This window comes from Leucoraja erinacea, chromosome 8 (genome assembly GCF_028641065.1).
Source record: "Leucoraja erinacea ecotype New England chromosome 8, Leri_hhj_1, whole genome shotgun sequence".
Classification (NCBI taxonomy): Eukaryota; Metazoa; Chordata; class Chondrichthyes; order Rajiformes; family Rajidae; genus Leucoraja; species Leucoraja erinaceus.
This window is the reverse complement of record NC_073384.1, coordinates 34,301,228-34,328,325: the sequence shown is the minus strand read 5'-3', so window position 1 is coordinate 34,328,325 and position 27,098 is coordinate 34,301,228. Positions and strand designations below refer to the sequence as shown.

At 42.1% G+C, this 27,098-nt stretch overlaps 1 protein-coding gene across 1 annotated transcript in view; it reads left to right on the top strand.

Moving 5' to 3' along the window:
* LOC129699538 (parkin coregulated gene protein homolog) overlaps positions 1-27,098 on the top strand; it is a 203,427-nt gene that overhangs the window by 44,288 nt on the left and 132,041 nt on the right. The window contains exon 2 of the mRNA XM_055639427.1: positions 999-1,133. Coding sequence (XP_055495402.1) covers positions 999-1,133 — 135 coding nt within the window. The remainder of the gene's footprint in view (positions 1-998; positions 1,134-27,098) is intronic.

Here is a 27,098-nt window from a genome sequence, read left to right as displayed (position 1 = left end):
AATTTTATTGGTATTTATTGTTAGTTAAGTAGTTGGTGTGATGTACTTTCTCTTAACAGGTAACCTTAGGGGAAAACATAACAGATACTATAGAATTTGATACAACCACACAATCATGAATGCATTGAATTTGATGAGTGACAGCAGACAATTTTATCTGTTCTTTGTCATTCTTGTGCAAGATCAATTCAGTGACTTCTTCTCCACAGTTCTGGTGTTTACATTACAGAATATAATCAAGATTTGGACATACTCCACAACAGCTTCCAACCTTTTCATGAAGTTACATGAGAAACCAAATTATAAAAGATGGAAAACCAATGGATTTTACAAACCAATAAGCTTTGTAGAAATTGTTAATTTATCTTCCATACATCATTATGTCTTTTGGGGATAAATTATGGAATTTAAGATCATTTGGGCTGCGCTAATGTGAAAATTAAGACCACCAAGGAAGCGTGTTCAAAAATATCCAAGCACTTATTACCTTGGAATTTACCTCAAGTCCTTTTGTGCGAACATGGCAGCTGGAGCTCTCTCCATTCCAGCCTCTGTATCTTCCATGGCAGCCATTACAAGTTTCCTGGGGAATTTATCTTTAAGGAGAGTCTCCCTTTTCAGATGAACGTGTTAAAATAAAATGGTAGAACTCAGGTAAATTTGTGTGGCCGTATTGGGAATCAGACATGTGCTCTTTTTGTGTGGTTTTGTGTTTGGATAGCTTAAGTATGATTAAAAGTCTTTCTAGCCTATTTTACCAGCAATCTGAATGGGTGTTAACCTTTATAATGTTGAAAGACAAGGAGGAGGGTATCTTCACAGGAGAGAAAAGTGGCAAACAAAAAAAACAGTGGTCACTGTTGTAATGTAGGAAACACGGCATGGTAAACAGATACTAATACATGTAAATTTACCACAAATTGAAATCTGTTTCATTGTGTTAAAAAAAAAAGATGGCTGTAAACAATGTTTAATCCGTCTAACCATTGTTTCTCAAGGTGGTCGGTCCTTCATCTGCAGGATCTTTCCGAGAGCGACCCAGTGCACCAACGGCATTTCGAAAGTGCTACAAACGAGGTGATTTCCCTATTGCCCTGGAACATGGTTCACAAGGAAATAGAATAGCCTGGAAGGTGAGCTGAAATACAGTCCTAATGTGTGCATCTCCCCTCAAACTAATGTTTCCTGTTGTTGAATCGGGTTAATTTACACATTAATCAGATGGAATTGTTCCTCAGTAAATAGGGGCTGGAAAAATGACAAGTCTACTGAGTCAGCTGCCCACCTTTGTTAACAATTAAATTATGTCCAGCAAAGGAGATGAGAGAGTCACATTTCCTTTGAGAGTATTCTCTGCTGGCCAATCCACGTCCATTTTTATGAGGACCTAGCAACCCGGGCTATTTAAAACAGTCCATCGAGTAGGCAGACATTTATCTCCTAGGCTTCACCTCTTCCCAAATGGAAGCTTTAATTACTTAAATGGATAGGTCACGATTGTAGTGTGTGTGTGTGTGTGTGTGTGTGTGTGTGTGTGTGTGTGTGTGTGTGTGTGTGTGTGTGTGTGTGTGTGTGTGTGTGTGTGTGTGTGTGTGTGTGTGTGTGTGTGTGTGTGTGTGTGTGTGTGTGTGTGTGTGTGTGTGTGTGTGTGTGTGTGTGTGTGTGTGTGTGTGTGTGTGTGTGTGTGTGTGTGCGCGCTGATTTGCAGCATGACATAGCCTAATCTTTCCCATTTATCTGAAAAGGGTTAATTGCCTTCAAAAACTAATACATTATTTAATTAATGCTCTAACACTTGTGTTTAAAATAACAGGCAGGTTTCCATTTAAGAATTGCAAGACCATTACAGCATTATCCTTTCATGTGAGTTTGTCCAGAGAGTAATCCACATTTTGTTTACAAATGGAATATATTCCGTGCCAGATCTTAGTTAGAACTAAAACTTTTGATTTCAAAGATACAATAATGTTCAGTGCAAATATGCACACATTGTATAGATTGAGAAAATAAAGATAAATGTATTTTAAAATTAGTTTCATTTCATACAAGGTTTCAATGCATCAACAAAACTATGAGTACTTAAAGAAAAATACACACGCATTTGGAGTGACCCGTTTTAATAATTTTGATATGAGATAATACGTCAGGAATTGTTAGTGTTACAGTAAGTGGTTTGAAGGAGGAAAGGAAATCAATAAAACATCTGTCATGTCAATCGTGCATTTTGTTTTATTTCAAGCACACAGGATAATACTATCCCAGCATATTGCGAGGTGGAGGAGTCCTGGTGGGTGGAATTTTGCTGAGTTATGGAAGGGCCACATCTAAAAGACTTGAACAGAACTTTTACACGAGATCACCACAGAGATTTTTTGCCAGTTTTTGAAATATATGTCCTTGTACACATATGTTTAAAAATAAATGCCTACTTTGATGTGCAGATGAATTTGTGAGGTATAGATAGGGTAGACAGTCAGAACCTTTCTCCCAGAATAGAAACACAGAGCTTACATGGATTTTGAAGAAGCAGCAACAAGGAGAAGCAGGAAGAAGCACTGATTGGCTCAAGCCAGTGTGGGAGGAGAGAAAGAGGTGTCAGAGGGGGAAAACAGTTGAAAAAGAGCGGTAAAACGCAGACAGTCTTAACACAGAGCATACGTGAATTTTGAAGAAGCAGCAATAAGGAGAAGCAGGAAGAAGCACTGATTGGCTGAAGCCCATGTGGGAGAAGAGAAAGAGGTGTCAGAGGGGGAAAACAGTTGAAAAAGGGTGCCAAAATGCAGACATACTTAACACAGAGCTTACGTGCATTTTGAAGAAGCAGCAACAAGAAGAAGCAGGAAGAAGCACTGATTGGCACAAGCCCATGTGGGAGGAGAGAAAGAGGTGAGTCAGAGGGGGAAAACAGTCGAAAACTGAGGAATTTGGTTTGTAAATTAGGCAATTTATCATTAATATATGCAAGGCTGCTCTTGGGCAGCGGCAGTGAGGGAAGTACCTTGTGAGGGAAGTGCCTTGTGAGGGAAGTGCCTTGTGAGGGAAGTGTCGTGTGAGTCTTCGGCTCGAGAGTCTTTGGCTCGATAGCCTTTGGCTTGAGAGTCTTTGGCTTGAGAGTCTTCGGCGAGGAGGTTGAGGGGAGGAGGCTATGCAAAACGCTGGAGAGGGAGAGACAAAAGAAGGAGATGTCAGGCAAGCTGATTCAGTGCGATGCTTGCAGTATGTGGGAGGCCAAGGACACTGCTGGTGCCTCTGGCTGCTACAAGTGTGAGAAGTGCATCCAGGCACAGCTCCTGAAGGACCGAGTTGGGGAACTGGAGAAGCAAGTGGATGACCTCGGGTTCGTCCGAGAGGCTGAGTCGTTCCTTGATGAGTCCTACAGCAAGATTGTTACACCTAAGGTACTGGAAGAGAGAAGGTGGGTGACGGTGAGAAAGGGAAGTAAACATGGAATGCACAGGTCCCCGGGTGTTGTACCTCTTGTGAACAGGTTCACCCACTTAAAAGCTGTCAGGACAGAAGACGTTGACGCACTGAGCGGCCCACTGGCTTACGATGCAAAAAGTGCTGTTGAGCCAAAACCAAAGAGGCTGACGTCAGGCAACGCAGTGGTGGTTGGCGGCTCCATTGTGAGAGGTACGGACAGGGGTTTCTGCAGCAACAGACGGGATTCGAGAATGGTGTGCTGCCTCCCAGGTGCCAGGATCCAGGATGTCACGGACAGAGTGCATAAAATCCTCAAGGGCGGAGGTGAACAGCCGGAAGTTGTAGGGCATGTTGGCACAAACAATGTCGGAAAGAAGGGTATGAATAGTCTGAAGCGTGACTAGAGAGTTCAGAAAAGTGTTGAAAAGCAGGACCTCCAGGGTGGTTATCTCCGGTTTGCTTCTAGTTCCTCGTGCTATCGAGAGCAGGAACAGGGAGATACAGGACCTGAATGTGTGGCTGGGGAACTGATGCAGGGGGCAGGGATTTAGATTCTTTGACCACTGGGATCTGTTTTGGAGTAAGGGGGAACTGTATAAAGGGGACGGATTGCACCTTAACAGGTGGGGGACCGGCATTCTGGCAGGCAGGTTTGCCACTGCGACACAGATAGTTTAAAACGAAATAAGGGGGGGGGTTGTCAAATGGGATAGTCAAGGACGGAGTTAAAGGGAAAGGGAGTAAAGGGATAGTTAATGACCCCAGAATTAATGGGAAAGAAAGCTTACAAAGGGATAGGAGAGTATAGCCAAGTGTAGTAGGGATCGATGTGAATGGTGAGATGCGTAAGGAATTAAAAGTACTGTATTTGAATGCGCGAAGTATCAGAAATAAAGTAGATGAGCTTGAGGCTCAGATAGAGGTTGGTAGATATGACATTGTGGGGATTACCGAGACGTGGCTGCAGGAAGATCAGGCCTGGGAACTTAATATTCAGTTATACATCGTATAGAAAGGACAGGCAGGAAGGCAGAGGAGGGGGGGGGGGGGGGGGGGGGGGGGTAGCTCTTCTGGTGAGGAATGGAATTCAGTCCCTTGCGAGGGAAGACATAGGGACTGTTGAGGTAGAATCACTGTGGATTGAGTTGAGGAATTGCAAGGGCAAGAAGACACTAATTGGTGTTATCTACAGACCCCCAAATAGTAGCTCAGATGTAGGGTGTAAGTTGCAGCAGGAGTTAAAACTGGCATGTAACAAGTAACAAAGGTGATGCCACTGTGGTGATGGGGGATTTCAATATGCAGGTAGACTAGGAAAATCAGGTTGGTTCAGGAGTCCAAGAAAGAGAGTTTGTAGAAGTGCCTCTGAGATGGATACTTAGAGCAGCTTGTAATGGAGCCGACCAGAGTAAAGGCAATTCTGGATTTAGTGTTGTCCAATGAACCAGATATGATAAGAGAGCTCGAGGTAAAGAAACCACTTGGAGGTAGTGATCATAATATGATTAGTTTTAATCTGCAATTTGAGAAGGAGAAGGTTAAATCGGAAGTGGCAGTGATGCAGCTGAACAAAGGGGATTATGAAGACATGAGAGAGGCACTGGCCAAAGTAGACTGGAAAGAGATACTAGCAGGAATGACGGTGGAACAGCAATGGCAGGAATTTCTGGGCATAATCCGGAAGACACAGGATCATTTCATTCCAAAAAGCAAGAAAGATTCTATGGGGAGTAGGAGGCAACCGTGGCTGTCAAGAGAAGTTAGGGAAACTAAAAGAAAAGATGTATAACACAGCAAAGAATAGCCGGAAGCCAGGGATTGGGAAACTTTCATGGGACAACAGAAGGAAACAAAACGGGCAATACGGGCTGAAAAGATGAAGTAAGAAGGGAAGCTGGCCAGGAATATAAAGAAGGACAGTAAAAGCTTCTTTAGATATGTTAAGTGAAAAAGAGTAACAAAGTCAAATGTGGGTTCCTTGAAGGCAGACACGGGTGAAATTATTATGGGGAACAAGGAAATGGCAGAAGATTTGAACAGGTCCTTCGGATCTGTCTTCACTAAGGAAGACACAAACAATCTCCCAGAAGTACTGGAGGACAGAGGATCTAAGGGGGTCGAGGAACTGAAATAAATTTTCATCAGATGAGAAATAGTATTGGGTAGGCTAATGGGACTGAAGAATGATAAATCCCCGGGGCCTGATGGACTGCATTCCAGGATCCTCGGGGAAGTGGTTCTAGAAATAATGGACACATTGGTTATCATTCTCAAATGTTCAATAGATTCAGGATCAGAACTTGTGGATTGGAGGATAGCTAATGTTATCCCACTTTTCAAGAAAGGAGCAAGAGACAAAACGGGGAATTACAGACCAGTTAACCTGACAGGTGATGGGAAAGATGCTGGAGTGAATTATTAAAGAGGTAATAATGGATAGGCATTTGGATAGCAGTAAAATGATTAGTGCAAGTCAGCATGGATTTATGAAAGGAAAATCATGCTTGACTAATCTTCTGGAATATTTTGAGGATGTGATAATTAAATGGATGAAGGGGTGCCAGTGGATGTATTGTATCTAGACTTTCAGAAACCCTTTGATAAGGTACTGCACAGGAGACTGGTGACTAAAATTAGAGCACATGGTATTGGGGGTAGGGTGTTGACATGGATAGAAAATTGGTTGGCATAGAATCATAGAAAATAGGTGCAGGAGGAGGCCTTTCGGCCCTTCGAGCCACACCGCCATTCATTGTGATCATGGCTGATCATCCCCTATCAATAACCCGTGCCTGCCTTCTCCCCATATCCCTTGACTCCACTAGCCCCTAGAGCTCAATCTAACCCTCTCTTAAATCCATCCAGTGACTTGGCCTCCACTGCCCTCTGTGGCAGGGAATTCCATAAATTCACAACTCTCTGGGTGAAAAAGGTTTTTCCCATCCCCGGTCTTAAATGAGCTCCCCTTTATTCTAAGACTGTGGCCCCTGGCAGACAGGAAGCAAAGAGTAGGAGTGAACGGATCATTTTCAGAATGGCAGGCAGTGGCGAGTGCAGTGCCGCAAGGCTCGGTGTTGGGGCAGCAACTGTTTACCATATATAAATAATTTGGAAGAGGGAATTACGAGCAACACTAGCAAGTTTGCAAATGACACAAAGCTCGGTGGCGGTGTGACCTGTGAAGAGGATGTTCAAGTCAAGTCAAGTCAAGTCAAGTCGTTTATTTGTCACATACACATACGAGATGTGCAGTGAAATGAAAGTGGCAATGCTCGCGGACTTTTGTGCAAAAGACAAACAGCAAAACAACCAAACAAATTATAAACACAATCATAACACACATATTCTTTTACGGAGGTTGCAGGGTGACCTGGACAGGCTGAGTGAGTTGGCAGATGAGTGGCAGATGCAGTATAATATAGATAAATGTGAGGTTATCCACTTTGGTGGCAATAACAAGGGGGCAGATTATTATCTCAATGGGGTTAGGTTAGGTAAGGGGGAGGTACAGTGAGACCTGGGTGTCCTTGTACAACGGTCACTGAATAAGGCTAATGGAATGGTGGCCTTCATAACAAGAGGATTTCAGTATAGGAGTAGAGAGGTTCTTCTGCAGTTGTATAGGGCTCTGGTAAAACCACATCTGGAGTATTGCGTATAGTTGTGGTCTCCGAATTTGAGGAAGGACATCCTTGTGATTGAGGCAATGCAGCATAGGTTCACAGGATTAATCCCTGGGATGGTGGGACTGTCATATGAGGAAAGATTGAAAAGACTAGGCTTGTATTCACTGGAGTTTAGAAGGATGAGGGGGATCTTATAGAAACATATAACATAAAAGGACTGGACAAGCTAGATACAGGAAAAATGTTGGGCGAGTCCAGAACCAGGGGCCACAGTCTTAGAATAAAGGGGAGGCCATTTAAGACTGAGGTGAGAAAAAACGTTTTCACCCAGAGAGTTGTGAATTTGAGGAATTCCACAGAGGATAGTGGAGGCTAAATCACTGGATGGATTTAAGAGAGAGTTAGATAGAGCTCTAGGAGATCAAGGGATATGGGGAGAAGGCAGGCACGGGTTATTGATTGGGGACGATCAGGCATGATCACAATGAATGGCGGTGCAGGCTCGAAGTGCCGAATGGCCTCCTCCTGCACCTATTTTCTATGTTTCTAAATGCCAAGACTAGAGCGCATAGCTTTAAGATGAGAGGCACAAGTTTTTTACACAATGGATCTTGAATGTACTGCCAACGGTGGTGGTGGAGGCAGATAGAATAGAGGCATTTAAGAGCTTGCAGATGGGCACATGGATAGGCAAGTAACGGAGAGATATGGATCATGTGCAGGCTGATGATATTAGTTTATGTTGACATAATTTGCAACACAGATATTGTGGGCCGAAAGGCATGTTCCTGTGCTGTATTGTTCTATTTTCTATTTCCCTTGTTCCATGTTTACTTGTTCATAAGATATTCATGCTCGGTGAGTAGGAAATAATGAGAAGCCTCAGGCTTTTGTGCCTTTCTGCACTTCACAAATTCCGATCACTAGCCACTGATTACAACCCTCCAGTGTCTGAAATTGAACCAGACGGTTTGCAACTTTGGCATCATAACCCAAACTGGACTTCAGAACACATATCTGTACCATCACCACCTTTGGCAAAATTATGGTGTCTGGTGCAGCTGATTGAAGGAAAATAATAGGATAGAATACCACTTTCTTTGTGGGTCAGCGGTTTTGGCTGGCGGACATAGAACAGAATTCAATTCTGAATTTAAAATTTGCCTGCTTCCGATTAGTGATGAATTGCCCTGGAAAAACTTAATTCTGTAACTATCAGTCCATGTCATAAGCACTTAATGTTTCAAATAGGGCATACCTAGCATTATGGAGAAAGGAGATGAATGTGGTAGAAATTCTCGCAAATTATATCATCCTGCTTGGTTGGAAATTATGTGGGAAGCATAAGATGGAAATTTTATGATTAAAAAACAAAAAGAAGTTATTTTAAAGAAGTACAAAATGGTTTTTGCTTCTAATTGCTCCTCTGCTGATTCAGCTTCCCCAGATTTTCATACCAAAGAAGGAGTGTTTTGTGGAGAGGAGATGCATAGCGCAAGGTGACTTTCCTAGCACCATTTTGATGTAAAGCATACAGAAGTGCACCAAATACCTCACCAGCCTTGGAGCTGACTTTGACTGAACTGAAATAGTGGAGAGCAGTTAGTTGGGGAAGTTCATTTTGCATTTATTCAATGTAGAAAAATGGAAGGATAAGAGACTTGGAATACCTAAAACATAGATTATTTCTGAAGGTCATGTCATGCAGTCAGTTATTAAAGCCTGAGTGTTTTAGGTGCAAATAGAAGTAGAGCTTGTATGGGGGTTGTACCTTACTGAATCTCATCAGAGTAAAAATGTGGGAAGCTCAATGTAATCAAGTTTCTCAGACAGCACAGTCTACTGGCAGGAAATATATTAGGAAGCAAGCTGAACATTGAAAAATGTTTTGCATAAATAGATGGAATTAATTGATTTATTCTGAAATATTTGTAATGCTTTACAAAGAATATCTTATTTCCAATAAAGGAAAAACATAATAATGGCTGAAATTTTTTTAAATATCTTATTTGAATAATCCTATTGATTCGGTCATTTTGCTTGTAATAATTTGTTATTAATTGCTTTCCTATATCTCCAATGTCTACATAGATGACCAATAAAAACTACAAAAGTCTACAAAAGCTAAGTTCAAGCAATTGAAGACATTTTGTGTTTCAATGGGAAATCATTTGAAACAAAGAAACATAGAAAATAGGTGCAGGATTAGGCCATTCGGCCCTTCGAGCGTGCACCGCCATTCAATATGATCATGGCTGATCATCCAACTCAGTATCCTGTACCTGCCTTCTCTCCATACCCCCTGATCCCTTTAGCCACAAGGGCCACATCTAACTCCCTCTTAAATATAGCCAATGAACTGGCCTCAACTACCTTCTGTGGCAGAGAACTCCACAGATTCACCACTCAGTTTTTCTCATCACGGTCCTAAAAGACTTCCCCCTTATCTTTAAACTGTGACACCTTGTTCTGGACTTCCCCAATATCGGGAACAATCTTCCTGCATCTAGCCTGTCCAACCCCATAAGAATTTTGTAGGTTTCTATAAGATCCCCCCTCAATCTTCTAAATTCTAGCGAGGACAAGCCGAGTCTATCCAGTCTTTCTTCATATGAAAGTCCTGACATCCCAGGAATCCGTCTCGTGAACCTTCTCTGCTCTCCCTCTATGGCAAGAATGTCTTTCCTCAGATTAGGAGACCAAAACTGTATGCAATACTCCAGGTGTTGTCTCACCAAAACTGCAGTAGAACCTCCCTGCTCCTATACTCAAATCCTCTTGCAATGAATGCCAGCATACCATTGGCTTTCTTCACTGCCTGCTGCACCTGCATGCCCACTTTCAATGACTGGAGTACCATGACACCCAGGTCTCGTTGCATCTCCCCTTTTCCTAATCTGCCACCATTCAGATTTTAGTCTACTTTCCTGTTTTTGCCACCAAAATGGATAACCTCACATTTATCCACATTATACTGCATCTGCCATGCATTTGCCCACTCACCCAACCTATCCAAGTCACCTTGCAGCCTCCTAGCATCCTCCTCACAGCAAATACTGTCCCCCAGCTTCGTGTCATCCGCAAACTTGGAGATGTTGCATTCAATTCCCTCGTCCAGATCATTAATATTTATTGTAAATAGCTGGGGTCCCAGCACTGAGCCTTGCGGTACCCCACTAGTCACTGCCTTCCATTGTGAAAAGGACCAGTTTACTCCTGCTCTTTGCTTCCTGTCTGCCAGCCAGTTCTCTATCCACATCAATACTGAACCCCCAATACCGTGTGCTTTAAGTTTGCATACTAATCTCTTATGTGGGACCTTGTCAAAATCCTTCTGAAAGTCTAAATATAACAGATCCACTGGTTCTCCCTTATCCACTCTACTAGTTACATCCTCAAAAAATTCTGCTGACTTTGCCCAATGATTTCACCACTTTCAAAATGTGCTGCTATCCCATCTTTAATAACTGACTCTAGCATTTTCCCCTCTACCGATATTAGACTAACTCGTCTGTAATTCCCTGTTTTCTCTCTCCCTCCCTTTTTAAAAAGTGAGGTTACATTAGCTACCCTCCAATCCTCAGGGACTACTCCAGAATCTAAAGAGTTTAAAAAAATTATCACTAATGCATCCATTATTTCTGGGGCTACTTCCTTAAGTTTGGGGCTGTTTGGACGTGGGTGAGAGTATCGCAACTTGTTATGAATCTTTTGTTTTCAGTGCAGGCTGCAGGACAACATTGCCATGCCTGCTTTATATACACTGTTCAGCCAGCACTAACTGGATAACTGATTTTACACTTTTTCTCTCCTTATCTCCATGTCTCACATTTTGTCTCTGGCCTTTCTCCAACTATCTGCCAGTCACCCCCCCCCCCCCCCCCCCCCCCCCCCCGCCTCCCTTGCCAATATCCACCTGTCACTTGTCAGGCCTTTGTCCCGCCTCCACCTCTCTTCCAGCTTTCTCCCCCCTACTACAATCAGTCTGAAGAAAGGTCCCAACCCGATACATTGCCTATCCATATTCTCCAGAGATGCTGCTTGACCTGCTGAGTTACTCCACCACTGTGTCTTATTTTGTAAACCATCATCTGCAGTTCCTTGTTTCTACATTTAACTGTGCTGTACATCGGCTTCTAATTTCCAAAGGGGATCAAATTTCATGAGTCGCATGCAATACTAACAGATAGCCCAAGCTACTTAAAGGTAGGCTGCACCTCTGAAAAGAGACTTGTGATTGCACCAGTTGCTGTCATATAGTTTGAAACTAATTCTAATCTGAGACAAGTTGAGGAATGACACAAATACATGACAGCAGGATGCATGGAAGCCTTAGTAGAAGAGATCCACAGTAGAACAGATGTTCTCTGTCTACTGGGAACCTGGTAGTCTTCATCCAACATAATTAGAAGCTTAATGCCCCAGTCCCACTTCGGCCATTTTGTTAGGCGACTACAGGCAACTTGGCAGTCGCTGGGGTGTCACCTGTATGGTCGTGAGTATTCTCCTCAGTTGCCCAAAGAATCATAGCGTTTTTCTGCTCGCCGCTGGATTTTGAAATGTTCAAAACTTTTCGGCAACAGTTGCCTTGTCGTAGGTTGTCGCCAGGATGACGTAGGTTGTCGCCGGTGCTGACTTTGGTGAATTCCAATGCGACAGCGGCTCCATCACCTCCTCCTAACTGATATCAGGGCGGGCGGGAGGCAGGAGGAGGAGGAGATGGAGCCGCTGTTCGGGGCCCGTCATTCGCTCCGACCCTTCCTCACCCCGCGCCTAGTATCTTTCCCACGCAATACAGCCGTCACCGTCGACACAAAACGTTGCGTTCCTTTTCTCCAGAGATGCTGCCTGACCTGCGGAGTTACTCCAGTTTTTGTGTCTATCTTCGGTACAAACCAGTATCTGGTTGCCAAGCCGGGCAAAATGACTTGGTGTTTAGGTTGCCCGGCGGAGCTTTGAGTGGTCAGTGGCACCCAGGCAACCTTTAATTTCGAGCCCTGTAAAGTTTGAGATTGTCAAGGCCACCACCTGTTCAGTGCTTGCAGCTTATCTTTAAAATACTGTAATCTTCAGGCTGCTTTCGATGATATTATTGCTGCTCTTACTTAAACTTGCAAACCTTAAAGGAAGTTGGCTTTCAAATATGACGTAGCCGATCTACTCGCGGTACCCAATTTCGAAATATTCAACCTTCGTTCTTCTAATAATCCATGTCGATTAGCCTGCGACTGGCAGATTCTTTGTTCCAGGATTTCAAAATCTAATCTCACTCTTAGAGATTCAGCTTTCTTCTTCAGTTCCACTCGTAGAAACAGTTTTTACTCTAATGTAACGGCAATTTGTAAACTTTTCAATGGCCAACTTTTAATTACCGTTACTACTTGGTGATGTCGTGGAGATATAGTTTACGCACTAACAGATAGCAAAAACGAATCTTCCAGTCGTTGTTTCTTGATTAATTGGTCTTTTATTGAAGTAATACAAAACAAAGAAATAATTCATAACTTTTCGTTCTTACTAACTGTTTCTTCCGTGTGGTGTCTCGTAAACATGAACGTGATTGTGGTAAAAACTGTTGACCTCACCATCCCTCGAGGCAAACTAAAAAACTCCCAATCTATGAGTCGGCTATATAATCCCACCCACAAGCTAGGAAAAACATACAGAAATACTAACAGTAACTATAAAAGTAAGAATAAATGGCACCCACAAAATGAGTGTACATGGGTACATGATGATTGACATGGACATGGTTGTTGAAGGTCCTGTTTTAATGCAATTTGACTCTATTAGATTGATGTTTGGCATGGGCATGGCTCTTGAAGGGCCAAGGTATGCAATCTGACTCCGTTAGATTGACGACCCCACGTGGTTTTCTCCCAATGCCTGAAGTTGGTGGGAATGGTCAAGGTAAATGGGAAATGAGAGATGGTCACGTGTATATCAAAGTAACAGATGCCACCCCATCTTTCCAAAATCAAATTATGTTTGTGTATAACATGCTATCTCTTCCACGATTTCAATATCAAAAAATTCTGTTTCATTATGTCTGTCTGCCATTTAGTGCAACGGAAAATGATGCTTAACAATGTATTATGTCCAGCATTTACCAGATGAGGTAGTTGAGGCAGGTACTGTGTTTAAAAGATACTTAGACAGGTACATGGATGGGAAGGTTTAGAGGGATATGTGCCAAACGCAGGAAAATGGCACTAGCTTAGATCGCCATGAACGAGTTGTGTCAAGGTGCCTGTTTCTGTGCAGTATGATTCTATTTACCAGATTATTTAGAAAAATATAAATGTCTTCATTCTTCAAAATGTTTTATTTGCATTGAACTATTTTTGTCTTTTACATGAAAAAATGAGGTTCCATGTTTGGTTTATTTTGGACAAGAAAATACTGTATCTGGAATATCTGAAATGTGATAAGGCAATCCATATTTTACTTGACTGCGCATTTCTTAAAATTCTGTGAATTTTGCTGCTGTTGTGAAAAATCCTTGTTGTGATAAACATAATGTTGCTATTACCTATTGTGTCTTAAGATGGTGCTTATCCCCTCAGTGATTGACGCTGCATCATGCTATGCCCATCTATCTGAAAATAAAGAAGAAAAAATAAAATATTTATTAAAGATCAGAGAACAAACAACATTTAGGAAGAGGCAATTATAGAGGCACATTCAAAAGAGAGCATATAGTAAATCAACAATAGCATGCACAGCTAAATGTGATTATATTTATCATCCTGAGCTCTGTTGTAGAGATCAAATGATACATGTAGTAAAAGCTTGGTTGGTTTGTGCAGACATCAGTCCTTCCAGGGTTGTAAAGACTTGTTCATTGCATTTACATTATTTGCTTACTAATATTTTCAGGCTTCCCACAGTATCTACAACATCAGGCAAGCTATTTAGCAATGACAATAAAAAGTTTGCTCTGAAGACTCTGTCAGCATTGAATCTGTCGCAGATTCATCTGGATGACAGTTTTTTAACATTTTCTTCCATATCTGATGGATAGACATTTGGACCCATCCAAGGCATATTCGTGGGATCAGACCAAATATTAATCAGGAAATTTCATGAAGTATTAATTAGGATAGATCAGGAAATTGAAAAAGTTCAGTGTTTCAAGAAGACTATTAAATGTGTTTGTCAGTTTCACCAACCTGCAACAGAAACCATATATATCTCCCGATAGACAAACTGTCATTACTTTCAATACCAATTTGCTTCATGGACTATTTTTAAGAATTTAAGCATGGGTTCAGGTAACTAGAGCAAAATATTAATTTGCAGCAATTATCCCAATAAATGACAAGAAATATTATACAAGCTATTTGTGTGCTGCAAAATATCTCCAATCCGAACTGCACAAAATTGTACTCATAATAGACTGAATCGGGGACAAATAGGCTAATTCTTACCATGTATGCCTCAAGATGTCTTGACTCTTATGTTTTCATGGCCAAATGTAGAAGTCCAAAATATCCTAAAGGTCAGATGCTGGTGCATTGACTAACCAACCTCTCTGGATTTGCCAGTAAATCTACTTGTGCAGGAGTTTACACCCAGGTTCAGCTTTAGGCTGGTAATTACACTGCAGGAACAGCAACACAATTCATTTGCATGGAGTTGTCAATACTATGGAAGAATGGAGGAGTTTTACTTAAAACACTTACACTAACAAATCATTCCAATCAAATTTGCATTTATCGACTTTTAAGCTTTTATATCCTCTTCAATAGTTTTTTGTAGAAGCTGACCAAGAGAGAGAGACGTCAAAAAAATGTTAACAATCCTTTCACAGTTTTTGAAAGCCTTTGGCAGTCCAGATGCTTGACCTCAGAATGTATTGCTGAGGCTGACATGCAACGCAGACCACACTATATCTTTTGCATCTGGAAGAAGTGCAGGTGGGTGGGAACTGCTCGCAACTTGCCAACTGGCAGGAAGGTGGAGTTAGGTCTGGAACAGAGAGTCTGCTTCCACCACCATTTCAGCAGTGCACGTTAACATCTCATCATTATGCACGGTATAAGTTATCATCTCTTTTTGCCTCTTTTGCCGGTGTTAAAATTACGATTCTTCATCAAAGATAATTCAAGAATCTTATATAATAAAAATGTAAATAGACTGTTTTGGCTGGTATGGGGTGTAAGTGGTACCACGAACCTTTGAGACAAATGGCTTGATGTTGTGTTATAGATTCGAGGTAGGAATGTATTTTTTCCATATTTTAGCAGCTAATTGTTGCAATTCAATTATTACAAGCTACTTCATTTTAAATAGATATCTTAAACATAAAATAACTTAAAGACACAGGAACTGCAGATGCTGGAATAAAACACAAAGTGTTGGAATAACTCCGCATGTCAGGCAGCATCTGTGGATGGAATGGACAGATGATGTTTCGGGTCAGGATCCTTTGTCAGACTGATCATAGTAGGGGTTTGTACTGGCACAGGTTGTCAAGAGGATCAAGAGTATTTTATTGCGATATGACCTGAAATAGAATGATGAAATTCTTTCTTACAGCAGTAAAACAGGTATCTAAACGTAGTACACAGCAAAATGCCATAATAAACTACAAAAAGAAGTTGCATTTTTTTGTGTGCTAAAACCAGAACATAGCCGAAGTCCAGCTCTGACCAGAGACTACAGCTCTGCCTTTAACACCATTATACCAACCAAGCTTATCACCAAACTCACGGGACTCGGAGTCAGCACTCATCTGTGCAACTGGATCCTCGACTTGCAGGCCAACAGATCCCAATCATACGATTATCCTCAACATTGATGCTCCATAAGGCTGTGTTCTCAGCCCCTTTCTTTACTCCTTGTACATCTTAGAAGGCGGCTTAGGAAGTTTGGCATGTCAGTTATCAGGCAACTGAATCATCCTACCACAACCAGAGAAGAGTCATGAACTACTATCTACCTCATTGGTGACCCTCGGCCTATCCTTGTTTGGACTTTGCTGGCTTTACCTTGTACTAAATGTTATTCCCATATTATGTATATAAATTGTAAATAGCTCGATCGTAATCATGTATTGTCTTTCCGCTGACTGGATAGCACAGAACATTTTCACTGTACTTCGACACACTTAACACGGAACAGTTCCTAGTCAATCAAGGCAGTTCATAGTTTGGAGTGTATTCTGTTGACTCTCACTTACAGTAGATGATTACAGTCAAGGTTATGATAATATGTTTTGTTTGATCATAATTACTTAATTAGAATTTAGCTATTTATATTTCAGATTGTACTTTTAAATACAATGTTTTTGTTTTCAGTGGGTTGTTATTGAATATATTTTATATCTGTAATAACAGATTTCTCATGCATTATGAAAAATAATGAGGTAACATCTCATACATGACAGAGGCAGGTGAGAGGTTAGAAGTTGGTATGGAGGGTGGTGAGGGAAAGGTTAGTGGACAGAATAGGCAGGTGAAAGGCGGGGAGCGAGGAAGGAGGGTGTTGTGTTTCGGCTGTTGTAAATAACTGAAGCCTTACACCATGATAAAGGTCCAAAGACTTTATTAACAACATAGCAAATATGACTTCATACTTGCACGTCTCTCTAATTCTAAGAGAACTAGGCAGGGAGGGTTGCTGTATAGCTAGTGGGCGTAACTACAAAAGCATGACTCATAAACATGAGTGACACTGATCTACAGAGGGTTGGTTTCAACTGCATATATTTTAATGCAAGGAACCTGATGGATAAGGCAGATGAGCTTAGGGCATGGATAGGTATGAGTGACTGGGACGTTGTAGCCATTACTGAAACCTGGTTAAGGGAGGGGTAGGACTGGCAGCTCAATGTTCCTGGGTACAGGAGCTTCAGTTGAGATAGGGGTGAGGGAAAAAAGAGGAGGGAGGTGTACTTCTTAACCAACTTCTTGTTGGTTAAGGAGGATGTCACAGCAGTGGCCAGAGGTGACATTACGGACGGTTCGTCTAGTGAGGCTATATGGGTGGAGCTGAGGAACAAAAAAGGGATGATCACCTTGTTGGGGGTGCACTACAGACTCAAATAGTCAATGGGAATTATGCCAGGAGATTGCAGACAGCTGCAGGTCAAATAAGGTTTTTTTTAGTTGGGGATTTTAACTTTCCTAATATTGACTGGGGAAAATCATAGTGTGAAGGGTTTAAATGGAGTGCAATTCCTCATAAGGGTTCAGGAGAGTTTACTCAAGCAGTATGTAGAGGCCCCCACACGTGAGAGGGCAACACTGAATCTAGAATTGGGGAATTGGGAAGGGCAAGTTAATCAAGTGTTTGTGGAGGAGCCTTTTGGGGTCAGTGACCACAGTTCAGTTAGGTTTAAGATATTTATGGATAGGGACAGAGAGGGCCCATGTGTTAAGGCCAACTTTGATGGTATGAGAGAAGGTCTCACTCAAATTGATTGGAGCAGGTTATTTTAGGTGAAAGGAACATTGGCCAAATGGGATGTTTTAAAAGTGTGCTGACAAAAGCTCAGGATATGTCCGTCCCTGTTAAAATGAAGGGTAAAGCAGGCAAACGTAAGGAAGCTTGGCTGACGAGGGAATTTGAGGCATTGGTCAAAAATAAGAAGGATGCATGGGACAGGTATAGGCAGCTGGGATCAAGTGCATTAATGGAGGATTATCGGGAACTAAGGAGTAAACTGAGAAAGGAAATCAGAAGGGCAAAAAGGGGCCTGGACATAGCTCTGGCGGGTAGCAATAAGGACAATCCCAAAAGATTTTATAAATACAAAAGGGGGAAAAGGGTAACTAGATAGAAAGTGGAACCTCTTAGGAATCAAAGCGGTCACCTTTATGTGGAGCCACAGGAGATGGGCAAGGTCCCCAATAAGTACTTCTACTCCGTATTTACTGAGGAGAAAGACAGTAGGACGGAGGAACTTGGGGCAGTCAATGCAAGTGGCTTGAGAGCAGTCAGTGTTAGCATCGAAGAAATACTGAAGGTACTTTCATGTATGAAGGTAGACAAATCTCCAGGGATTGATCAGATATATACGAGGACATTGTGGGAAACTAGAGAGGAAACAAGAAAGGCTGCAGGGAAAATGCTGGGAACTATAGGCCAGTGAGCTTAACATCTGCAGCTGGATAATTACTAGAGTATTCTGAGGGATAGGATACACAGGCATTTAGATGGGCAAGGGCTGATTAGAGATAGTCAGCATGGTTTTGTACATGGGAGATCGTATCTCACAAATCCGATTTGAGATTTTTGAAGACGTGACCAAAAATGTCGATGAAGGCAGAGCTGTAGATGTTGTATACATGGATTTCAGTAAGGCATTAAACAAGGTTCCTCATGGTAGGCTGCTCTGGAAGGTTAGATCGCATTGGATCCAAGGAGAGATAGCTGAATTGATAGCAAATTGGCTTCATGGAAGGAAGCAGAGAGTGATGGTGGAAGGTTGCTTATCGGACTGGAGACCTGTGACTAGTGGTGTGCCTCAGGGTTCAGTGCTGGGCCCGTTACTGTTTGTCATCTACATTAATGATTTGGATGAGAACATACAGGGCAAGATTAGCAAGTTTGCTGATGATACAAAAGTGGGTGGTTTTGCAGATAGTGAAGATGGTTGCGAAAGATTGCAGCAGGATCTGGATCGATTGACCAGGTAGGCTGTGGAGTGGTTGATGGAATTTAATAGAGAGAAGTGTGAGGTGTTGCATTTTGGGACTCCAGCAAGGGCAGGACCTACACATTGAATGGTAGGCCTCTGAGGAGTGTTGTAGAGCAGAGGGATCTAGGAGTGCAGGTGCATGGTTCCTTGAAGGTTGAGTCGCAGGTAGATAAGTTCGTCAAAAAGGCTATTGACACATTGGCCTTCATCAGTCAGAGTATTGAGTATAGAAGTTGGGAGGTCATGTTGCAGTTGTATAAGACGTTGGTAAGACCGCATTTACAGTATTGTGTTCAGTTCTGGCACCATGTTATAGGAAAGATATTGTCAAGCTTGAAAGGGTTCAGAGAAGGTTTACAAGGATGTTGCCAGGACTAGAGGCCCTGAGCTGTGGGGAGAGGTTGAGGAGGCTAAGTCTCTATTCCTTGGAGCACAGGAGGATAAGGGGTAATCTTATAGAGGTATATAAAGTCATGAGAGGAGTAGATCAGGTAGATGCACAGAATCTCTTGCCCAGAGTAGGAGAATCAAGGACCAGAGGACATAGGTTCAAGGTGAAGGGGAAAAGATTTAATAGGAATCTGAAGAGTATCTTCAGCTGCCAAAGGAGATAGTTGAGGCTAGGACTATCACCCCATTTAAGAAACAGTTGGACAGGTTTATGGTTAGGACACATTTGGAGGAATATAGACAAAGCGCAGGCAGTGAGAATAGTGTAGTTGGGCTGAAGGGCTGTTTCAACACTGTATCACTCTATGACTATGACAATGACAGGTGTGGGGGCAACTGCTGACAAGAAGGTCGACGCTACATGCTCAGAAACATACCCTGAGCTTTGACTGTTGTAAAACCAATATGATTAATGGTACTGGAAAGAGAGAGAAATAAATAAAAGGCGAGCTGTGAATTCCAAATTTACATCGGGAAACAGCATATGGACTGTTGTGAGACAGTGATTTTTTTCAAAGTATTGTTCAAGCTTGTTTCTATTCGTCATTTTATTTGAACAATATTTACTCGGTGTTTAAAATGATAAATTTAAATGATACTTGACCAAGTGGGGCCCGCTGGGTCCTGACCCCCCAACGCGTGGTTCCAGGGGGCGGAAAGTGGTGTCACACATACACTAACCACCCCCCCCCCCACACACACACACACACTAACCACCCCACACACACACACTAACCACCCCCCTTGATATTATATTAATATTATTCATTCGTCCTTTTACTCCATCCCCGCCCTATCCACACACGCATAGCCCACAACTCGCAGGTGCGTCTAGAGAGGGAGAGGGAAGGGGTGTAGAGAAAGAGAGGGGGCAGAGACACAGAGAGTGGGGCAGAAACAGAGAGGAGCAGAGGGGAGGAGAGGGGGTAGAGAGAGGGGGGAGAGAGGGGATAGATAGAGGAGAGAGAGGGGAGAGAGCGAGAGAGAGAGGGAGGGAGAGGGGGGGGGAGGGGTGGGGGAGGGGGGGGTGAGGAGGGGGGGGGAGGAGGAGGGGGAGAGGAGGGGGGGAGAGAGGAGAGGGGGGGGGGGGAGAGAGGGTTGAGGAGGAGGAGGGGGGAAGAGGAGGAGGATTGGAGAAAGGAGGGGGGGAGAGAGAGAGAGAGAGAGAGGGGCAGAGAGGAACCGAGGACTCGAGACGGACCCGAGCGAGACAACCCGACACGGACCAGAGCGACCCGAGACGGACCCGACCCGAGAGCTCGTTCTTCACTCGCAGCACGTGGAACACAGAGCACAGATTCACTGTGACGTCATCATTGAAAGACGCCGGTTTGTTATCAAAGTGTTTTCAGATTTGTGAACATTTCGATTAATAACTCGAGAAATGAAGCATTCATTTTTCAGATAAGGCGATTTCGGACTCCATGGGATAAATCTCTAATGGAATATGTAAAAATGTTACCGTTAGCGCGTCGTTTTTTCGAGAAGATGTGATCACACACACACACACACACACACACACATCCAAGATCAGAGTTTTATAATTATAGAGATATGATACTAGACCAAGTGCGTGGATAGGGGGGTGGGCAGTCTGCGGCATCACACACACACATTTACCACCCCCCATATACACACACACTAACACCCCCTACCACACCCCCCCCCCCCCCCCCCCCACAGCACACACTAACCACCCCCCTTGATATTATATTAATATTATTCATTTGCTCCTTTTACCCCATCCCCCACCCTATCCACTCATGCATAACCCCCAACTTGCAGGTGCGGCTAGAGAGGGAGAGGGAGGGGGTAGAGAGAGACAGAAAGGGCTGAGACATGGCAGAGACAGAGGCAGAGGCAAAGAGAGACTGCAAAGAGAGACTGGCAAACAGAGGGCAGAGAGAGAGGCAGAGAGAGGGCGGAGGCAGACAGAGAGAGGGCAGAGGCAGAGGCAGGAGCAGAGACAGGGGCAGAGAGAGAGGGCACCACTCACCCATAGGTCTCAATACTCACCACTCCCTAGGGGGTGGGGGGCAGGGGGGGGCAGAGTGGGAGGACCCGAGAATCTGACCGAGGACCAGACCCGAGCCGAGGACCAGACCTGAGCCTACACGAGGACTGGACCCGAGCCTACACGAGGACTGGACCCGAGCCTACACGAGGACTGGACCCGGACCCGAGCCGAGGCACGGGCGGGCGAGCGTCGACCAAAGGACCGCAGGTTGCGCAGTCCTCAGCTATGATCTTTGGTCTTCAGTCGATGGCCCAACTACATCTCTGGCTGCATCTTTTGAATAACAGTGGGGAGGAGGGAGGGGTGGGAGTGGTGACGTCACTCGCAGCGCGAGGAAGAACGGCACGCAAAGCAGACCCATTGTGACGTCATCAGCGAAAGAAAGTCATTTTTAAAACAAATGTTTTGTCCGATGTTTGAACATTTTCATTAATAACTCGAGAAATATAGCATGACATTTTCAGATAAGGCAATTTTGGAATCCACGGGAAAAATCTCTACCGGAATATGTTAAAATGTTACCGTTACCGCGTCGTTTTTTCGCAAAGGTGTGATTACACACAAACTCACATATAAATACATATCCATGATCGGACTTTTAATAGTTAACTAGACCAAGTCAAATATCTGCCATTTAAATGTATTATCTGTAAATGATCATTAAAAGGTGCTTGAGAGATTTTATACTGTATGGGGTAATGTGATATTTGCATTCAGTAACATAAGTGAGAATTCCACTCACATGGGACCGCTATTTTGAAACCGGATTACTTACCGCTCAGCCACAGAAACAGCTTTCGTTCTCTTCCGTTCATTCTTATAAATGCAAGACACATCATCGCTTAAAATTCAACTGATCCACATTTATTTAAAAAAAATGCTTCATTTAAAAGAAGTTCGGTTGCTGATCAGTAACTGTCATTTATTAGATGCTCAAATTAAGACAAGAGATGGATTGAATTGACCATCACCTGGCAGTGCTAAGCAGAATTGCTGGTGATCAGATATTTATGCCTTAGGAAGGATTTAACCCTGTACCTGCAAACTCAGTATTTTTCAGAATGCATGAGAAACCTGTCATTACATATATATAAAATATATGCCTGTACAAATTGGCACACCAGAAACAAAAGCCATATATCTAAAATTACAAAAAAAAACTGAAGTCTAAGAAGGTCAGATGGCAAATGGTCTGGATCTTCTCCTCAGCCTTCACTGCTTTACTGGCCTTAAATTAAGATCGCCTGGTGTCATAAATATTTTGAACATATCTAAGTGCAAATAAATTATCTCTGCCCATCTACCAATGAAACCATCTGTTCACATACCGCCTATCACATACCTCTGCCTTTTTTGTCCCGCCTCCATCTCTTTTCCAGCTTCCTCCCCTTACTCCAATTAGTCTGAAGAAGGGTCCCAACCGGAAATGTAATCTATCCATTCCCTCCATAGATGCTGCCTGACCTGCTGTGTTCCTCCAGCATCGTGTTTTCCTCAAGATTCCAGCATCTGCTAGCAATGTTACAAAATTTTGAAATTTTAAAAATCAAGTCTGCAATTTATCCCATCAGATGAAGCATGAAATGAAGTTTAATTTGACACCTAATTCACTTTCATATCTTCAGTATTAAAAACGTTATGGCCATTTTCATACTCAGAAATTAGCATCTTGTTCCATATTACTTTTCCATTGACTTAACACAAAAGCTGTGACTGAGGACAGTCAAAAGCCCATAACTTTCTTAAAAATCAAGAGAACTGAATTAAATGTTCAGCTATTATAGTTTGAAGCATTCTGAAACAAATATAAAACATCTTACTTGGATGACATAGAAACATAGAAACATAGAAAATAGGTGCAGGAGTAGGCCATTCGGCCCTTCGAGCTTGCACCACCATTCAATATGATCATGGCTGATCATCCAACTCAGTATCCTGTACCTGCCTTCTCTCCATACCCCCTGATCCCTTTAGCCACAAGGGCCACATCTAACTCCCTCTTAAATATAGCCAATGAACTGGCCTCAACTACCTTCTGTGGCAGAGAATTCCAGAGATTCACCACTCTCAGTGTGAAAAAATGTTTTCCTCATCTCGGTCCTAAAAGATTTCCCCTTTATCCTTAAACTGTGACCCCTTGTTCTGGACTTCCCCAACATCAGGAACAATCTTCCTGCATCTAGCCTGTCCAACCCCTTAAGAATTTTGTAAGTTTCTATAAGATCCCCCCTCAATCTTCTAAATTCTGATTTAATGACATGAAATTAAAGCATATAATTAGTTAATTACCTAATTGAAGTTAATTACAAAATTGACCGTTGTGACGGATATAGTAATAAACACCCAGACTGCCTTGAAAATTCAAAAATGTGATATTCTCAAGATCAGAACATTAATATTATTGTATTATATGCTGTAAGTCCGTAACTGATAGGCAAATAAATTACAATTTCTAGCAGTAGACCAAGTCTTTATGGAGAAGATCAGTTGCTAGCTGGTACATTGGCATATCATAATCAGTAGCATCATCATACTCCTCAGATTGTAACCAATAAGCAACTCTGTACACCTTGTTTTTCCTCAACTTTTCAATTTTGGCATTGTAAACTACAAGTTTTTGCTCTTCAAACCACGCATGACATGCCTTTCTGCCCACTACTTTCCCATTAAGAATGTCCTGTAGATTCCATTTCTTAAGAAAAGGATATATTTTTTAAATAGCCTAAGTATCCAAATAACAAACTAATCCCATTCACACAAGAATTCACAATATAACATGATTTTTAAATCTCACTGTCATGAATTTATATGCCAGATGGAAGGAATTTAATGTTTAATTCCCATAAATTAATCTAGAAACATCCACTCAATATAATTAAAATTATTATTTTTTTGCACAATACATGGGACTAAAACTGATATTTAATATAAAAATATTGACTATGGATAGACAATAACACAAAATATAGACGATTTAGATGCTCATGACATGATTGTCCAAAACAAAGCATTTAAATCATCTTGCGAGAGGGTTTTTCTGGAACGCGATCGATTGGAACGTTGCATTTACGGTGAATTTGAACCCCAAATCGGCGGGAAAAACACTGCCGGTTCGTATGGGGCCCAAATCACATTTTCGCATCGTAAAATTTTATTAAAGCCATCCCAGAAACGAGATTATATGTAAAATAAACGACACACGGAACGGAAGTCGGATCGATTTTTCTTCAGCAGCTGGCAGCCCGAGGAAGTCCGCCTTCGATAAGCAGTAGAAAACGGCATTTTAAACCCCCCTCCCCCTCAAAGACGCCAAAGTCTCGCACACGCCAGTGGCAGAACTGCAGTGCCGCTGAAGGTAAGTTTATAATCGCTACATCTGCTGTTTCTTGTGTTAGATAAATTCTAGAAAATTAGCTATTTGTTATACATTATTTTAATGTTTTTATTTTTGTTAGTGTTTAATGTGTTTTTAAATGTTTAGAAAATATATGTTTTAATTATTATGGTTCATTTCAATCCACTGATTTTCTGGCTCCTATTACCTTCTTCTTGATGATAGGAGTAAAATGAGAGCGTGGCCAGGGTGGTATCTGTCTTTGATGAGATTGATGCCTTTTTGAGCACCTTTAGATCCTCACTGAATACCCACTTGTGAAGGGATTTATGAATCTAACTCCTCCTGAAAATTAAACAACTTCTTCACTTTAAGGAACAGAATGACAATCAAAAAATATATAATTGTTGTTTGTTTAGAAAGGGAATTACCCCTCCACCTCCACCCTGCCTACAAATCATGTCAGTCAGAAATGTTGATGCTTATTTGAGTTTAGTCTTAAACTGAAAACAGAAATATTGGTGTTGTATGAACTGCTGTACTGTCAAGATGTTACCATAAAGTAGTTTTTGATTCATTTTCCATATCAAGCCCCAAGGTGAATCACCCCGAGCAGTCCAATTAGGAAAATAGTGAATGCCTTTAAATGTTCACTCACATCATTTATGACTCTGAACTCAAGGTGAAGAGCATCAGCAAATTGTAAATAAGAAATCATGGCTGTATGAAAACAGCAATGTTTTGATACTGTTGTTTATGGTAGAGGAACACAGTGTCTCCTCTGATTTGAAGTTGACAGAGAGAAAGATCTGTAAAAACTGGCAGCACCATCCAGCTTTCACATTGACTATTCTTTTTCTGCGACGGGGAATGAGTCAAATGCTTGGGGTGATTGAAAAATGACATTAATGTGGAGTTGAGTGAGGTGAAATAGGACAAATGCCTTTGATATAGCTTTCTCCTTTCAGATTTAGTTAATATCGTGATAAAAAAACTTGTCTTGTTTAAACCTTCTGTGGAGACATTTGTTTTCTCCTATGCTCCTGTGTTATTCTACTACTTTGTTTTTACCACAGTATCTGTTGGAAATGGGATATTATGTTCTGTTTTATATTTCATTTGACATTCTGGGCTTGAAATTGGGCTTGCCAACACTCAATATTTGGGTACCCAAGGAACAGAAAAAGACACAAAGTGCTAGAGTAACTCAGTGGGTCAGGCAGCATCTTTGGAGAACATGGATAGGCGACGTTTTAGGTCCAACGAAGGTTCCCAACCTGAAACATCACCTATGCATGTTCTCCAGAGGTGCTGCCTGATCTGCTGAGTTGCTCCAGCACTTTAGGTATTTTGTTATAATTTGGGCATTGTTTGAGTATTAAAGAGTATTAAAGCATGTTTTCACACCTCCTCTGGCACAAATAACATTAGACATATTGATGAAGATGTTACCTTGCTTGGAGCTAATTCTTGCTGGATGTATTCAAATCACGATGATAATCAATGGCACCATTTTGGAGATCAACATTCCAGACTATCTCCTCTCCGAATTTTCTACAGCTGAAGATATATTCATCTGCAGAATGAAGGAGCACCACCACTTCAAGAACCACAACTCCCCCCAGCGCACAACAACATTATTTATGAGGATGTTGCCAGGACTTGAGGGCCTGAGCTATAAGAGATTGGGTATGCTAGGTCTTTATTCCTTGGAGTGGAGGAGGTTAAGGGGTAATCCGGGGAAGGGATATAAGGAACTGTTGGACAAACTTGGATTGTTTTTTCTCAAATGTCAGAGGTTGTGGAGACCTGATAGAAGTATATTAAATATATGAGAGGCATAGATAGGGTAGACAGTCAGAATCTTTTTCCCAGGGTGGAAATGTCAGAGACTAGATGGCATAGCTTTAAAGTGAGAGGGGGCAAGATGCAAGGAGATCCGTGAGGCAGATTTTTGCACACAGAGAGTCAGGAACATGCGGCCAGGAGTAGTGGTGGAAGCAGAGATTGAATGGATATGGATCATGAGCAGGCAGGTGGAGTTTGATTAATTTGTCGTCATGCTTGGCATAGATGTCATGGGCCAAAGAGTCTGTTCCTGTGCTGTGCTGTACTATTCTACGTTCTATGAATCCTTCATCTCAGGAATCAACCTGATTCATCATCTCTGCAATGCATCCTTACATAAGTAGACCAAAACTGTATACAGTATTCCGGTTGCAATTTTACCATCATCTCGTAAATTGTATGAAAACATCATTACTTACAGTCCATAACCCTTGCAGTAGAGGGTAACATTCTTAAAACCTTCCTAATTGCTCGCTGTTGCTGCATGCAGAACTCTGCGCTTTATGAACTATAGCTCACTGATCACTTCGGACAACATTTCATAATCACACTCCTTTTAAATAACAAATTGCTTTTTCATACTTCCTCCTAAGGTGGATAACTTCTCATTATACTCCATTTTCCAATTTGCTTCCTATTCGCTTAACCTGCCTATGTCCCCTGCAGGCTCTTCTTGTTCTGTGCACAACTTGTTCACCTGCTTATTATTTTATCATGAGAACATTTCGCTGCAGTACAATTGAACCCTACATC